This window comes from Aquarana catesbeiana, linkage group LG04, assembly GCF_042186555.1.
Source record: "Aquarana catesbeiana isolate 2022-GZ linkage group LG04, ASM4218655v1, whole genome shotgun sequence".
Lineage (NCBI taxonomy): Eukaryota > Metazoa > Chordata > Amphibia > Anura > Ranidae > Aquarana > Aquarana catesbeiana.
The window spans coordinates 420822499-420836701 of record NC_133327.1 but is presented as its reverse complement, the minus strand read 5'-3'; the positions used below and the strand labels follow the sequence as shown (position 1 = coordinate 420836701).

The 14203-nt window shown below is 41.4% G+C and overlaps 1 protein-coding gene across 1 annotated transcript in view; it reads left to right on the top strand.

Annotated features, from left to right (window-relative positions):
• The window catches only part of LOC141140312 (interleukin-20 receptor subunit alpha-like), a 45962-nt gene extending 32953 nt beyond the window's left edge, over window positions 1-13009 (top strand). The window contains exons 5-7 of the mRNA XM_073627351.1: window positions 1459-1579; window positions 4266-4399; window positions 8402-13009. Of these exons, the coding sequence (XP_073483452.1) occupies window positions 1459-1579; window positions 4266-4399; window positions 8402-8722 (576 nt within the window). The 3' untranslated portion in view covers window positions 8723-13009. The remainder of the gene's footprint in view (window positions 1-1458; window positions 1580-4265; window positions 4400-8401) is intronic.
• The last annotated feature ends 1194 nt before the right edge of the window (window positions 13010-14203 follow it).

The following is a 14203-nucleotide window of genomic DNA, read 5'->3' as shown; positions in this document are numbered from 1 at the left end:
GGAGACTGCCATGACCCACGGCCTGGTCGGGGGCCTGGTAACCCTGGCCCTCACCATCCTAATTTCAGCCGAGCCAGTGCAGGAGGGAGGTGTGCCCTCAGGTGTGCCGGAAGGGAAGTGTGAGGGCAGGGTCATCGATTGGGGTTCCCCCAGACTTTTGGCAGAATTTGGGTCCCTGGAAAGACTGGTGGAGTGGTCATCCCCTGAGGAGAGCTCAGATGAGGGAGAATAGGAGATGGGAGATTGCCATGCTCAGTCTGAGGGAGGAGTCTGAGGGAGGAGATGGATCGGAGCTGATGCTGGGAACAGAGGAAGCCACAGGGACCCTTGTCCACAGCAGTAAACTGTTTGTGAACAGATCTTCCACCACCCAGACCAGAGCACCCACCTATCGGCAATGGATTGTGAGATCCCAGGATGCCTGTGTACCACCGGAAAAGGGGAGACCTAAAGAGATGCCCAGGTTTTCCCGATTCCAGCGGGAGGTTCAGAGGAAAGTTGCTCTGGAGTGAGGTCTGGACTATCCCTACGTCCCTCCTCAGATCATGGACGTCATTGAGAACTCCCGAGGAGAGTGGGATGGAAAAAAAAATTACATTCAGATAAAAACAATGAAAAAACTACATTCTAACCATCTTACAGCTAGTCTAAACTCCGTGGTTGACAAGCCATTCATTATGCCAAGAAGCTCAATACCGTACAGTAGATGTTTTGTCAGCCAGTAGAATAGCAAATATTTTGCATAAGTAGAAAACATAAGATAAAGTTAAAGAATAACTAGTGAATCAGAAGAGCTAATGAAAAAAAAAGTCCAGTTAATAAATAAAACTTGTGAATAGACATATCCCAGATAAAATCCCTTTGAGAAAAAAAGAGAATGCTTTAAAATATAAGCGTGATAAAGAAAAAAAGGGAGGTGAATAAATAGCCTAATATAACTGAACAATTTTTTGAGGGGATAGCATTTTCTAGGACCAGTGGAGGTCTTGACTTGCCAGATTAGCTGCTGCATCAGATCTTTCGTAACTGCTGCTGAGATTGTCTGATGCCTCAGCTCAGGAAAAAAAAAACCTACTACAAAGTGGCCAATCACCTTTCTGCCACGAGGGTGCTGGAATTCTTTAGACCAATTGGTATAACCAAAAAGAGGGCACAGAGAAACAGAACAGCCAGAATGCTATCTCATGGGGGTCCCTGCTAATAACCATGGACCATTAATCATTATACTCAAACTGTCATTCTTTCCTTTTACACAGGGTTACCCTTTAAAAGAGCAGGGCTGATAAATGGTAAAGCACTTTACTAATTGTGTTAGATTTTAAATCTCTATGTAAAGCTCAAAATGTGTTAGAAATGTTATAAGCTGTTATATATATAATATGTTTGAAATTATTATGCAAAACCAAATGAAACACATGATCCAAAAGCTACTTACACCCACATTTTCCTCTGTTTTAGACTCCTTATTACAAAAAAGAACATTTAGATTCACATACAAAGTATTGTATAACTGCCAAATTGTCAGTATTTGGAAGAGAGAGCAGTATGTCCGGAACAACATGTATTACAACAGAAAGAGGTAAGAAACACATCAAGCCTTTGTGGTTGCCTATTGTGATTCAGCTCAAGGGATAGATCTTGTTTTTAACGTTCTGTTTTTGCAAATGTGGATTTGGCAAAATGCACCCCTCTTCTGAGCTGACGCTTAGGCCTCATGCACACTGCTGCTGTTAAACTCAAGGGGAGTGCAAAACACTCGTTCTTTACCTCCATCTAGCGTCACAGGCTGCCGGTTGTTTTTATACTTTATTGGGGTAGCATTGTGTAAGCTACACCAAAGCTTGGAGTAAATTATCTTTTTGGTTACCTTGCTGCTGGAATACTATAGCCAGTTGTCCTGGACTGTAGTTTTTTATTGGAAGATTTTATATGTCGCAATAAATTTTTATTTTTATTTACTACACTATGGGAGTCCACTATTCCTTCTTTTTCATATGAATGACCAAGCTCTACTTTCTTATGAATGCTGAGGATCACCCTTGGAGCCCCATCGACCACGCCGATAAGGAGACCACAGAGGCCATATCTATATGCGCATTGCCCCTTTGGGGTGACCGGATCTGGTGAGTGGGGATCCTTGAGGGGGAGCACTAAGTCACCAAGGATATTGAGAGCACTCAAGTCACGTTTTTGAAAAGTGGTAAATTCTGCTAAACTCTTTTGAAAAAATGCAGCTTAAGTGAATTTCTAACACTGATTTTCTCCTGTCAGGATAAACAGCGTTTACAAGAAACCAGTGTGCATGAGGCCTTATGGTAAGAAATAGTGATTGGATAGGTTGGAAAACTTTTTCTCATCACGAAATATGGTATGTGAGGGAGTTTGTACCCTAGATCTGATACCCTAGATGCGAGGGCCATCAGATGTTTCAGACCATCATATGTGCCACTGTCTGCACATCTGATGGCTCTTAAATGTCTTAACCCACAAGCTCCCAAATCCCAGGCAGAAATGAAAATGTTGCTACTTTCAGGTCCATGGGATAGCAAATGGGATGGGGCAGTTGCAGCACCCTAGCGCGCTATAGTTTATCCACCGTGGTCATGGCTTAATATGTTTGGATAAATAAAGTGTTTATTCAATATGAACCTGGTAATAGAGGGAGGGTTTCATTAACATGATAAATACACTTTTAACTCCTTGTTTTTTCTCTAACAAAAAGGTACATTTTATTCTGCAATTTTTCCCTTCTATAAAGGCACAAAAGGTATTTTCTAGTAAAAACCAAATAAAATAAAAGGCTTGCTTAAAGTTCTTTTTTTTTGTCGAAACTAAGACTGTACATTATTTTGAGAAGTCAATATATTGTAATGAGTACAGTAAATAAGGGCAATGGGCTCAGTCTGCTAATAAAACATAGTCATTGGTTTTTATGTAGTTGAGTTTAACATGGATCTTTCATGCAGGCTTATTTCCCTTCTCTACCCTTTCCATAATCCAATGTGCAGACTACAGTCTCTTGGTACATTGCAGTTTCTGTTACAGCGCTTGGGGGAGCCTTCATTCCCTGCTTTTACCTAAAAATGGGCCTGAAGTCCCCTAATGTTCTTTATTTTTCAGAGTGCAGAGCAACAGAATGGATTTGCTCATTGGTTGCTCCAAATGAGTAACCCGAAGTCTAACTGAGAGCAAAATGGCAGGGACCTCCCTATATTTAAGTAACTGCATTACCAAATGCTATTAGACGGTGGGTTGATGTTGGCAGTGAGGAAGTGACACTTCTGTCTTGCCACAATGCATAAACGTAGCAGAGCATAGGTTAGTATAAAGCGGGGGGTCAGCAACCTGTAGATCAGGTGACTGGTAGATCTCGGTCTGGGCTTGCTGACCCTCCATCCCAAGGCATCAAACAGAGTGCAATGCAGAGGGACTACTTGTAAATCTGTAGTATCTGTAGTAGAAAGCAAGAGCCGCATTAGTTGATGATTCCTCTGTAGTGCTGGCTCCTGTCCTATGCGGAGTGATACCAACTGCACTCCATCTCTTATCCCTACTAGCGTTCTCCGGAGTGGTGCCAGCAGCAGGAAAGAAGAGATCTTCAGGGCAGTGTGAAGCAATTCACAGGTCATAATAGTATAATGCTGCTTTCACACTGATGTGCTGTGGTTTCCTCACACCACTGGTCCAGTCTACCTACAGCTTTCCTGCTGGTTTGCTGCATTTAGCCATAGACGTCAATCATATCCTGCGAGTTTGGTGCACTTTCTGAAAGCGGCTCATTCACAAGTGCAGCAGACACTGCTGCTCCTCTCAAAAAAAGCAATCCCAGTCTGTTTGACAGGTGGTGAGAAGGCGATATGTTGCCCCATCACCAACTGATTTAAACCCATGATTGCCATGCAATGCACACAATTGCGACACAGTAGTACTGAAATTAGAGTTTTAAATCAGGTGTGAGGAGGCGAAATTGGCAGACACTGTGCTCCGTGATCTTTGACCTCTCCCATTTTGTTCAGGTAGATCTCAATCTCATTAAGGTTGCCTACCCCTGGTATAAAGGATGAAGAACCAGCACCAGCATAATGGAACAAAAGATCTAATAGTTTGTTGTCACCCCTCCTGGCTGCTGGTTTGGTGGGAAATATTTTAGAAACCATGTTCTGTGAACATCATTTTACATGTAATTAAATGTTGGCTAATATTAATTAATAAAAAATATTAATGAGCAATGAATAGGTACATAGATTTTTTCTTCTTCTTTGCAGATTACAGTGAACAAACAATTGAAGTGTTACAATATAGTTTGCCAGTGATATTGGCCACATTAACATTCATTTTAGTAGCTTATGCTGTGAATAAGTATATTCACGTCAACAAGTCCAGCCAACCACATAGTCTGGTAAGTAACATAATTGTACAAGCATTTTAAAAATGCAGTATTTCAGTGCAGTAGCGTGGGTGCTCTCTGCAGTTAGACAGGTTTTTCACTGTTAAGGAAAGTCAACAATATTAAAGTTGAGAATGTGCTATAATATTACACTTAGAGTACTATTTTAGGGGAAGGGATAGCTTCATATTTGTAGATAAAACAATATATACAAATGTGTTTAAGCATAAAAAAGCAATATAAATATATATTTTTTTTAATTTAGTACTAAAATGACCATGCTAGTTTAATCTGCTTCCAGCCATGTTTTTTTAAATTATTAAAACCTTTCTATATTGGAATCATATGGAAATTGATTGGTACTGTTATACTGTGTTACACGTGGAGTGGAGTTACACTTTAAGTGTTTACTGTTGGTGGGGTTAAAGTGACCCTGTCACTAGTTCAAAATTATGAAACTGAAGCCACACCATGTAAAAGAAGAAGGTTAATATATTTCTGGTAGGTGGTGTGTTAAATCTTCAAGAGAATTCTTTAAAGTTGAACATTTTTTAAATTTAGAATAGAGTAAGGAAGATTTAGAATCTCTGCCCAGTTTTTATTAAGAGTCACGTTTACTTTTTGACCTAGTAACTATTGTCATGAGAGCAGAAGCATACACTCGCTGGCCACTTTAATAGGTGCACCTGTTCAAGTCCTTGGTAACACAAATTGCTAATTAGCCAATCACATGGCAGCAACTCAATGCATTTAGACATATAGGCATGGTGGAGATGACTTGCTGAAGTTCAAACCGAGCATCAGAATGGAGAAGAAAGGGTGTTTAATTAACTTTGAACGTGGTATGGTTTTTGGTGCCAAAAGGGGTGGTCTGAGTATTTCCAAAACTGCTGATCTACTGGGATTTTCATGCACAACCATCTCTAGGGTTTACAGAGAAAGAGAAAAGAGAAAATATCCAATGAGCGGAAGTTGTGCCTTGTTGAGGTCATAGGAGAATGGGCAGAGTGGTTCGGGATGATAGATAGGCAACAGTAACTCAAATAACCACCCAGGTATTCCAGAATTCCATCTCTGAACGCACAACACATTAAACCTTGAAACAGATAGGCTACAGCAGCAAAAGACCACACCAGATGCCACCCCTGTCAGCTAAGAACAGGAAACTGAGGCTACAATTCGCACAGGCCCACCAAATTTGTATAATAGAATATTGGAAAAACATTGTCAGGTCTGATAAGTCTGGATTTCAGCTGCGACATTCAGATGGTAGGGTCAGAATTTGGCATAAACATGAATGCAAGCAACCATCCTGCCTTTTATCAACGGTTCAGGCCGGTGGTGATGGTGTAGGGGATATTTTATTGACACACTTTTGGCCCCTTAGTACTAATTGAGCATCATTTAAATGCCAGGGCCAACCTGAGTATTTTTGCTGACCAACCATGTCCATCCCTTTATGACAACAGTGTACTCATCTTCTGATGGCTACTTCCAGCAGGAAAATGCACCATGTCATAAAGCTCAAATAATCTCATACTGGTTTCTTGACATGACAATGAGTTCACTGTACTCCAATGGCCTCACAGTCATATCTCAATCCAGTAGAGCATCTTTGGGATGTGGCGGAACAGGAGATTTGCATCACGGATGTGCAGCTGACAAATCTGCAGCAACTGCGTGATGCTATCATGTCAATATGGACCAAAATCTCTGAAGAGTGTTTCCAACACATTGTTGAATCTTTGCCATGAAGAATTAGGGCAGTCCTGAAGGCAAAAGGAGTCCAACCAGGTACTAGCAAGATGTACCTAATAAAGTGGCCAGTGAGTGTAATTAAATAGTTACATAGTTAGTCTGTTTGAAAAAAGACACAAGTCCATCCAGTTCAGCCAATAAAAGGGAAAAAACATACAATCCTATACCCACAGTTGATCCAGAGGAAGGCATAAAATCCCAGCAAAACATGATCCAATTTGCCCCAGCAGGGGAAAAAAATCTTCCCTGAACCCTCAGGAGGCAATCGGATATTTCCTGGATCAACTATACCCATAAATGTTAGTATCCAGTTATATTATGTACATTTAGGAAATAATATGGTCCTTTTTAAAGCAATCTACTGAGCTGGACAGAACCAACTATTGAGGGAGTCTATTCACATTACTGTGAAGAAACTTTTCCATAATTGGAGATTAAATCTCGTTTCCCCCCTTGTCCTCTGTGATGACCTTCAAGTGAAAAACTCAACACCAAGTTCACTATATGGAACACTTATGAATTTATACATGTTGATCATATCCCCACTTAATCTCTTCTTCTCAAGAGAGAATAAATTCAGTTCCTGTAATCTTTCCTCAAATATGAGCCCCTCCATGCCTCTTATTAGTTTGGTTGCCCTTCTTTGCATTTTCTCCAGTTCCCCGATATCCTTTTTGAGAACTAGTGCCCAAAACTGAGGTCTTACTAATGATTTGCACAGGGGCAAAATGATATCTCTCTCTCTGGAGTCCATACCTCTCTTAAAACAAGAAAGGACTTTGCTCGCGTTGGAAACCGCAGCTTGGCATGGCATGCTATTATTAAGCTTATGATCTACCAAAACCCCCAGATCCTTTTCCACCATTGATTCCCCTATTTGTTCTCCTCCTAGTAAGAGGAAGAGAGAATAAATCCAAAATGTAATAGTTTTGCATAATGCAAGAGCAAACATTACTTACAGTGGGGACAGCTCGCAGAAGTGGAATGTTGCCTAACTGAATTCTGTGAATTCTCACTTGCATCGTGTTGTGTATCCAGGGGAGGGGGGAAAAGGGAAATATTTCAATCAGAACACTGACAGCAATAAAAATCTGACAGAAGTTCTAACCCTTGCCAACTCTAACCAAATTTAAAAAAATGGCTGCTACTGATAAAAAAGGATTAGCAGACAAAAAAATAGCTAAGGAGAAAGGAGGAGGAATTGGTTAACTAGGGCCGATTATAGTTAAAGTGGTGTTCTGGCCGAAATTAAACTTTTTAAATAAAAATACCCCTATAATACACAAGCTTAATGTATTCTAGCAAAGTTAGTCTGTAAACTAAGGTCTGTTTTGTTAGTTTATAGCAGTAGTTTGTTATTTTATAAACTTACAGCAGGCCGTGGCCATCTTAAGTGTGGGCAGACTGTATTTCTTCCTGGATCTCATCCTTGCAGATCTCGCACATGCTCAGTGCAGCACAAGCAGTGTAATAGGTTTCAGGTCAGGTTTCCATAGCAACGGCAGTTTCAGAGGAAGTTGCCGCCCCTTCCCAGAAGGCATTGCAAACAGGAAATTATGCGATGGGCCGTAGCCAGGGAAGAGGAAGTGAAAAATGAATACAGCAGATATACAGTAGGTGCTGAGAAAAAAAATAAAAAAATATCCAATTTGTTTACAGTGCGCAGTTTAGTGAGGGATGCTGAAGAGTTGTAAACTCTTGGAACTCCACTTTAACTAATTGTTAATCTGAGGTTATACAAGAATATATTTTATTTAAAAAACAAAATCTTTTTTTAACTTGTAAGGTTGATTTAACTGTTGCCTTATGCAGATCAAATGTCACCTCTTTGATCTACATATGAATGAAATAGCAATAGTTGTTACCTTATTGGACTTTCTGCTACTTTATTTTACAAAAAACGGCTACATTTCTGACAGCTGTTCTTGCTATGATATATAGCAAGTCCTGGCTGTCATTTTGACAGGTGGGAATTGCTGATATTTATGACTGGGAATCGACAGCATTGTTGACATTTTGAGAGCATATCTAATACCCCTAAAGTCCTCAAGTTTTAGTCATAAGTGTTGGGTGGACATGGTTTAAGTGTTCAAGAAATGGCAGCTTTACTGTTGCTTTACTGTAGGTGATTCCTAAAAAACTAGACAGGCTTCCAGATCTAACTTACAAATGAAAGGTTCAGTTCAAAGTCACTGAAACAGCACCAATTTAGATATTCAAAAATGTTTTTAACATATGCTTTTTTTTTTTAATCAGAACACCATGAGAAGAAACAATGCTAATTTACTTTTCTTGGAGGCTTATTCAGTGCCTATAAACATTCTAATCATAGATAAAGACATTATAACTCTACAAGGCTCTGTAATATCTGAAAAGGATGAATCGCCGAATAAGAGCTTTATGAATTTAAGTCTTCCCGAAGATGACCTTATTCATGAGTCAGATATTACCGATGAAGACAATTATTACGGTTATGACACATTTCAAGATGAAGTACAAACTGCAAGACCAAATATTTCACCATATGATATGCCACATTGGACATTTGACATTCCTGCACCTAACCAAAAGGCATAGCATGGTATACGAACTTCCTTGATACAGGTCCACAGCTATAACTGTCAATTAGCTTTTTCCTGTTATCCTAGTTAGTGAGTTAGTCTCTTTGCTATGCTTATCCAAATAATGGCTACCAAATCTTTGCCCAAGACAAAAGGTAGGATATTGATCTATCCAAAACTTTATTCTATCACCAGGATGAGCATACATCACAGCACTAGCTGAAAAAACACCAGATGGAACTTTTTTACTATGTTTTGTTTTTTTTTTAAATTATTTTTTGTAAAAATGTTACCTGGTAAATATGAAATATTGCATGTCAAGATTTCATTCTTATGCCCTGTACACACGATCGGACATTGATCGGACATTCCGACAACAAAATCGATGGATTTTTTCAGACGGATGTTGGCTCAAACTTGTCTTGCATACACACGGTCACACAAAGTTGACAGAAAATCAGATCGTTCTGAACGCGGTGACGTAAAACACGTACGTCGGGACTATAAACGGAGCAGTAGCCAATAGCTTTCGTCTCTTAATTTATTCTGAGCATGCGTGGCACTTTGTGCGTCGGATTTGTGTACACATGATCGGAATTTCCGACAACGGATTTTGTTGTCAGAAAATTTTATAGCAAGCTCTCAAACTTTATGTGTCGGAAATTCCGATGGAAAATGTGTGATGGAGCCTACACACAGTCGGAATTTCCGACAACAAGGTCCTATCACACATTTTGCGTCAGAAAATCCGACCGTGTGTAGAGGGCATTACTGTCTGCAGTCAAAAGCGATTTCTAGGTTTTTTTCTGCAGTGATTTACTACTATGTTGTGAATAGCCTAAATAGACTGTGTAATTTGATCTCCTGCTATTTATATATTTATATATCTATTTATATAACATACGCACAGCTGAATGAGCAATAGAAGGGACACGTTTTCCTTTCTTACTAGATTAAACTTGTATATAAGTAAATATACAGCTTGCTAAGGAGCTAGAGCTAGACTTTCCCCCCTTAATTTAAAAAATACCATGACTGCTGATCCTGTTCCAGATCTGTCTCAACCAGCTGATTCAGCTGCTGTGATAAAAAATTTAGACCCTGAAGACATCACTCTCCCTGGACTTCAGGTATAGTCACTTTCCTGGAGCTCAGAGACTACTTTTTATTGGCCATAGTTAGCAAAAGTTTTTTTTTTATTTTTTAATATTATACTATTGTTGTATATTGTCATAGGTTAGGAATTTTTATTTTCTTGCAAACTTATAAAGTCACTGACATTTCTACTTTAAGGCCAGAGTGAACACCTCTAATTACTATAGAGTCCACTTTGATACTACCAAAATGGTTAGTGCTGCAGCCAGTTTGCTGCAAGCTGCTGTTTGAACAAGGTTTCAGGGTGGGTTCACACCTATGCAGCCTCAACATCATACCATACAGGGTTATTGCCTCTCTATGGTATGTGATGATGTCAAGGCTTTGGGTGAAGGAAGACAGCTTGGAATCAGGTAGAGGATATCCCCCCTCCCCCCACACTGCATGGATGAACTTTCGCTTTCCTGAAGTTGGGCTGTATTATAAAATCACATTCCTTGCTGTTTATGCTAACATTTTTTGATAGGTTAAAGTGAAGTTTCTTCCAAAAGTGGAACTTCCGCTTTAAGCACAGTGGGTACCTTCTTCTGAGAGAGACTTCCTGTCCCACTTCCTGCATCCGTTTCTCGGCCGCCTAGGCAACTCCTCCTCTCCCCCTAGGCGGCCCCTCCCTCCCTGCAATCTTCTGGAACATGTCACAGGTCCCAGAAAATTGCGTGGCCAATAGCAGAGTGCAGAGCGACTCGCGCATGTGCAGTGTGTGTGCGCCCATGAAGCCGCAAGTTGTCACGGCAGGGTGCCCACAGTTGCTATGAGAGGAGGGGGAGAGGAGCGAAGCTTCGGGAAGCTGCTTAGCTGGACCCTGGGACAGGTAAGTGTCTGCTTATTAAAAGTCAGCAGCTACATTTTTTGTAGCTGCTGACTTTTAATAAACTAAAACACGGGTGGAACTCCATTTTAAGAATTACTGGGACTTCTGAGGTGTTACATAGATGTATTTCACATATATACTATATCTTATTAAAGAAGAATGATTTTAATAAGATATAATGTGTATGTTGAACACATCTATGTAACAGAAGTAATTCTTATCCTATTCAAGAAAGTTACTTTCTCTTTCAGTAAATCGTCCCTGCAAGGTGCAGGGCAGGTTTACAGCACAACCTTGTATAGAAGACAGAGAAGGTTGGACTCACATCATGTGGAGAAGATGCAGACTGCCATCCATCCTCTGAGATCTTCACTCTGCCCAGGGAGAGCTGTGCTGGGCAGGAAGCAGTGATCAGGGCTGCACTAGGATGATCTCTTCCTGCTCCGCCCACCTGTACTGGAGCTGTGAAAGGCCCGACTTATCCAGAGAAACGAGGACCTGAGGGGAGTGCTAGCCTTCCCTTTTCAAGCTTTTTGTGGCAACAAAAAGCATAGGATGGTGGGCTCTGGTAACCACTTACTCCTGTCAGTACTGAAGCTACCAGCTGTGGAGTAAGCAGTCAGGAGTTATCCCATGCTGCCTCTAAAGTCCTGGCTATAGCATCTCTGACAGCAGGTGGGCGGAATGATATTCAGCTGTCAGGGATGCTGTAGCCGGAACTACAGAGGCAGTATCGGAAAATGCGGCTGCCAGTGGCTGCAATTCTCACAGGAATTTGGCATCCAACTGAAAGATAGTCCTACTCGCAGCACTACAAGTTAGCAGGAGTGCCAAAATGGAGTTATCACAAACACATTCTGACCCTGGGGTTTTCCTGGGCATTAGGGTGTTCTCAGGCACACCCGGCACACCCCGTGCGCACAACCATGTCTATTGTGTTAGTTGGGGTAAATATGCCTCTGGCCTGGTTTGATCTGTGTTGACTGTTTCCACTGCTCCAAAAGTAACCAGGATCACACAATATACTAATCTCCTGACCTATGTCATATTTATTTTATAATAAGAGGAATCCTCAACACTAGACACACTTCCGGGTGTAGTGGATGCATTTTGTACTTTGTGGTCCCACCTGCTGGTTCTTACGTTACTGATGTGTCCTATCAATGAACTTCACAGAAAAAAGTGGGGCTAAAGTGGTTCTAAAGGCAGAAGTTTTTTTTTTTTACGTTCCTGCATTCTATGCAGTAAGGTAAAAAACCTTCTGCATGGAGCTTACCCTGCAGCCCCCCTAAATATATACCTGAGCCCGAGCCAAGGCTCTCCCAGGTCTCTCGCTCCTCATTGGTGCAGATGCAGCAGCAGGAGCCATTGGCTCCTACTGCTGCCAATCAGAGCCAGTAAGGAAAGAGCAAGGAGGGGGTGGGGCCGAGTTCCTCTCTGTGTGTCTTAAAGTGATACCAAAGTCTAAATTTTTGTTGTTTAAAATAAAAAAAGATGTTATTCTTGCCTGCTCTGTGCAGTGGTTTTGCACAGAGCAACCCTGATCCTCCTCTTCTCCGGTCCCTCACCGGCGCTCCTGGCCCCTCCCTCCTGCTGAGTGCCCCTACAGCAAACAGCTTGCTGTGGAGGCACCCATGCCAAGCTGCTGCTCTGTGCGTCCATTCAGACACGGAGCTGCGGCCTGGCCCCACCCCCTCCCTCTTTTCATTTGCTCACTCATTTTGATTGACTGCAGCGTGAGCCAATGGTGTCCCACTGCTGTCTCAGCCAATGAGGAGTCCCTGACAGCTGAGTCTCTTGTGCAACATCGCTGTATCGAGATGGGCTCAGGTAAGTACTAGTGGGGCTGAGGGGGCTGCTACACATAAAAGGTTTTTTAGCCTAATGCATAGAATGAATTAGTCAACCACTTTAAGGACACACAGAGAACAGCTCGGAAGCAAGCGCACACACAAGTGCCCCCATAGCAAGCGATTTGCAATAAGGGAACTCGGCAGGGGGGTGAAGCCCGGAATGCCAGAGGAACCCGAGAAGAGGTGGATCGGAGCTGCTCTGTGCAAAACCAGGTAAGTATGATATGTTTGTTATTTTAAAACAAATACAAATGAGCCTTTTAGTATTACTTTAAGCTTTAACTGCCCACACTACAGTGCCTTGAAAAAGTATCCATACTCCTTGACATTTTCCACATTTTGTCATGTTACAACCAAAAACGTAAATGTATTTTGTTGGGATTTTATGTGATAGACCAACACAAAGTGGCAGATAATTGTGATTTAGAAGGAAAATTATAAATTTTGTTTTCAATTTTTTTTACAAATAAATATCTGAAAAGTGTTGCGTGCATTTGTATTCAGCCCCCTTTACTCTGATATCCCTAACTAAAATCTAATGGAACCAATTGCCTCCAGAAGTCACCTAACTAGTAAATAGAGTCCACCTTTGTGTAATTTAAGCTCAACATAAACGTGGCTGTTCTGTGAAGCCCTCAGAGGTTTGTTAGAGAACCTCAGTGAACAAACAGCATCATGAAGGCCAATGAACACACCAGACAGGTCAGGGATAAAGTTGTGGAGAAGTTTAAAGCAGGGTTAGGTTAAAAAAAATATCCCAAGCTTTGATCACTGAGCACTTTTCAATTTATAATACGAAAATGGAAAGAGTATGGCACAAATGCAAAAATACCAAGACATGGCCGTCCACATAAACTTACAGGCCAGGCAAGGAGAGCATTAATCAGAGAAGCAGCCAAGAGGCCCATGGTAACTCTGGAGGAGCTGCAGAGATCCACAGCTCAGGTGGGAGAATCTGTCCACAGGACAACTATTAGTCGTGCACTCCACAAATCTGGCCTTTATGGAAGAGTGGCAAGAATAAAGCCATTGTTGAAAGAAAGCCAATAAGAAGTTCCGTTTGCAATTTGCGAGAAGCCATGTGGGGGATACAGCAAAAATGTAGAGGAAGGTGCTCTGGTCAGAAGAGACCAAAATTAAACTTTTTGGCCTAAAAGCAAAACGCTATGTGTAGCGGAATGCTAACACTGCATATCACCCTGAACACACAATCCCCACCGTGAAACATGGTGGTGACAGCATCATGTTGTGAGGATGCTTTTCTTTAACAGGGACAGGGAAGCTGCTCAGAGTTGATGGGAAGATGGATGGAGCCAAATACAGGGCAAACTTAGAAGAAAACCTGTCAGAGTCTGCAAAAAGACTTGAGACTGGGGCGGAGGCTCACCTTCCAGCAGGACAATGACACTAAACATACAGCCAGAGCTAAAGTGGAACAGTTTAGATCAAAGAAAATTCATGTGTTATGCCCCGTACACACGGTCGGACTTTGTTCGGACATTCTGACAACAAAATCCATGGATTTTTTCCGACGGATGTTGGTTCAAACTTGTCTTGCATACACACGGTCACACAAAGTTGTCGGAAAATCCGATCGTTCTAAACGTGGTGACGTAAAACACGTACGTCGGGACTATAAACGGGGCAGTGGCCAATAGCTTTCATCTCTTTATTTATT